Genomic DNA, 1,783 nt, shown 5'->3' with positions numbered 1-1,783 from the left:
TATATATATATATATATATATTAATAATTCAACAAAGGTGAAAAGGGTAGAGGAAAAAGAGAAGATTACAAAGAACAAAAGAAAGCTTTGTATATGTGGAAACCACCATATGGCTTTCCGCCATACTACAAAAAGTCTCGTCAAGTTGAAATGTTATTACACGTAACATGAAAATGAAAAATAACTTCCTCTCTTTTCCCCGTTGTTGGAGACTTTTGTGATTGATTGACTGTTTTCTATGAAACAAATCTTACAGAGAGAGAGAAGATGTGATGTGGTGTGTATATTGTTGATTTTTATATAGTAGCGTGAATTAGAATTTCAAAAAGTTAGTAAACATTTTTGCAATTTAAATCGTTTGTTAGGGAAAAATGTCCTATAACGTCGGAGTTATTAACAGTTTCTGCAATTGTCAGAGTCATGGGAGATGAGAAGATGAAACAATGGAATGATGGATAATGCGGTGATTAACTGATTAGGCTGTCAGGGTCCAAAATTCACTTGGTGCAATAAGCGAGAGGAATGGCAGCTTATATGTAAGAAGGTAGATCGATTTTTCATAAATGAAACCTGGCTTCATCAACGTACTCATGCGTATGGGGTTTTTGAAGCTAGAGGATGTTTTGATCACCTAAGAGAAAGATTTCATATAGACGCTGAAGCAGTAGGAAAGCGTAAGCCGTTCAAATTCACTAATGGAGTGGTTGACATGCCGGAGTTTCTCAAGTTAATTGAAGATTATTGGAAGGATGCTCCACCATTGTTTGAGTCGACATCAGCTCTCTTTCGCTTCTCAAAATCTCTAAAAGCTCTGAAACCTCTAACAAGGCAGTTGAGTAAAGAGAAACCGGGGAAGCTATCAATGAAGGTTAAAGAAGCTTATCATGATTTATGTGAGAAACGTGAGAGGCTTTTAAATAATCCTTCGCAGGATAATATAAAGGAGGAAGTGAGTGCAGCAAAACACTACAAGAAAACATAAGTTTAACGATGGCGGTTTTCACCAGTTTAACGATGGCGGTTTTCCTCGTGAGTTTGTCGTAAAAGAGGCTTTACGAGGAATTAGCGAGGAAACACGTTTCGTCGTTACTCGTTCGTCGTAACACATATTTTCTCGCCAATTCGTCGTAAATTAGCGAGGAAAATATTTCGTCGTAAAGACGAAGTAATCATTTCGTCGTAAAGACCACGTAAATATTCCACGTAAGGAGGTCGCTAGATTTCCTCGTAAATACCTCGAAACGTGTTCCTCGTAAACTACACGCAAATATCTCGAAAGAGTTTCCTCGTAAAGTACGCGTAACAACCACGAAAGTATTTCCTCGTAAAGTACTCGTTTATCTTTCCTCGTCATATCCTCGTAAACGTTTTCTCGTAAAATACTCATTTATTTTTTTCTCGTCATTTCCTCGTAAAGTTTCCACGTAAATAGGTCGTAAATTAGCTACGAATTTACTTCGTTTTTTTTATTTTACAGAATTTAAATATATAATTTAAAAAAATAATTAAAATTATTTAATTTATTAATAAAATTAATTTTTTTTAAAAAATCAATACCAAAATATTTTATATATAAATAAGTTTTGAATTTATAATTCAACAACCGGAAAAAAAAACTAAGAGTCGTTCATCGCCCGGTAGAATTCATCACTCCTCATCTCTACATCTGCCTCGGGATGTGTGTCGGATGATGACTCGCCTGGAATGAGATTTTGTCGTCGCAAGTTCCTCAACAAGGACTCACATTTCAGATTTGTGGCCGCTACAACGTCCAAGAAGCCCT

General features: G+C 35.8%; 1 protein-coding gene across 1 annotated transcript in view; it reads left to right on the top strand.

The window, feature by feature from the left end:
• Nucleotides 1-709: 709 nt before the first annotated feature.
• LOC106330521 overlaps nt 710-1,783 on the top strand; it is a 10,997-nt gene continuing 9,923 nt past the window's right edge. The window contains exon 1 of the mRNA XM_013768974.1: nt 710-949. Coding sequence (XP_013624428.1) covers nt 710-949 — 240 coding nt within the window. The remainder of the gene's footprint in view (nt 950-1,783) is intronic.

Source organism: Brassica oleracea, chromosome C3, assembly GCF_000695525.1.
Source record: "Brassica oleracea var. oleracea cultivar TO1000 chromosome C3, BOL, whole genome shotgun sequence".
Lineage (NCBI taxonomy): Eukaryota > Viridiplantae > Streptophyta > Magnoliopsida > Brassicales > Brassicaceae > Brassica > Brassica oleracea.
This window is presented reverse-complemented; position numbering and strand designations above follow the sequence as displayed.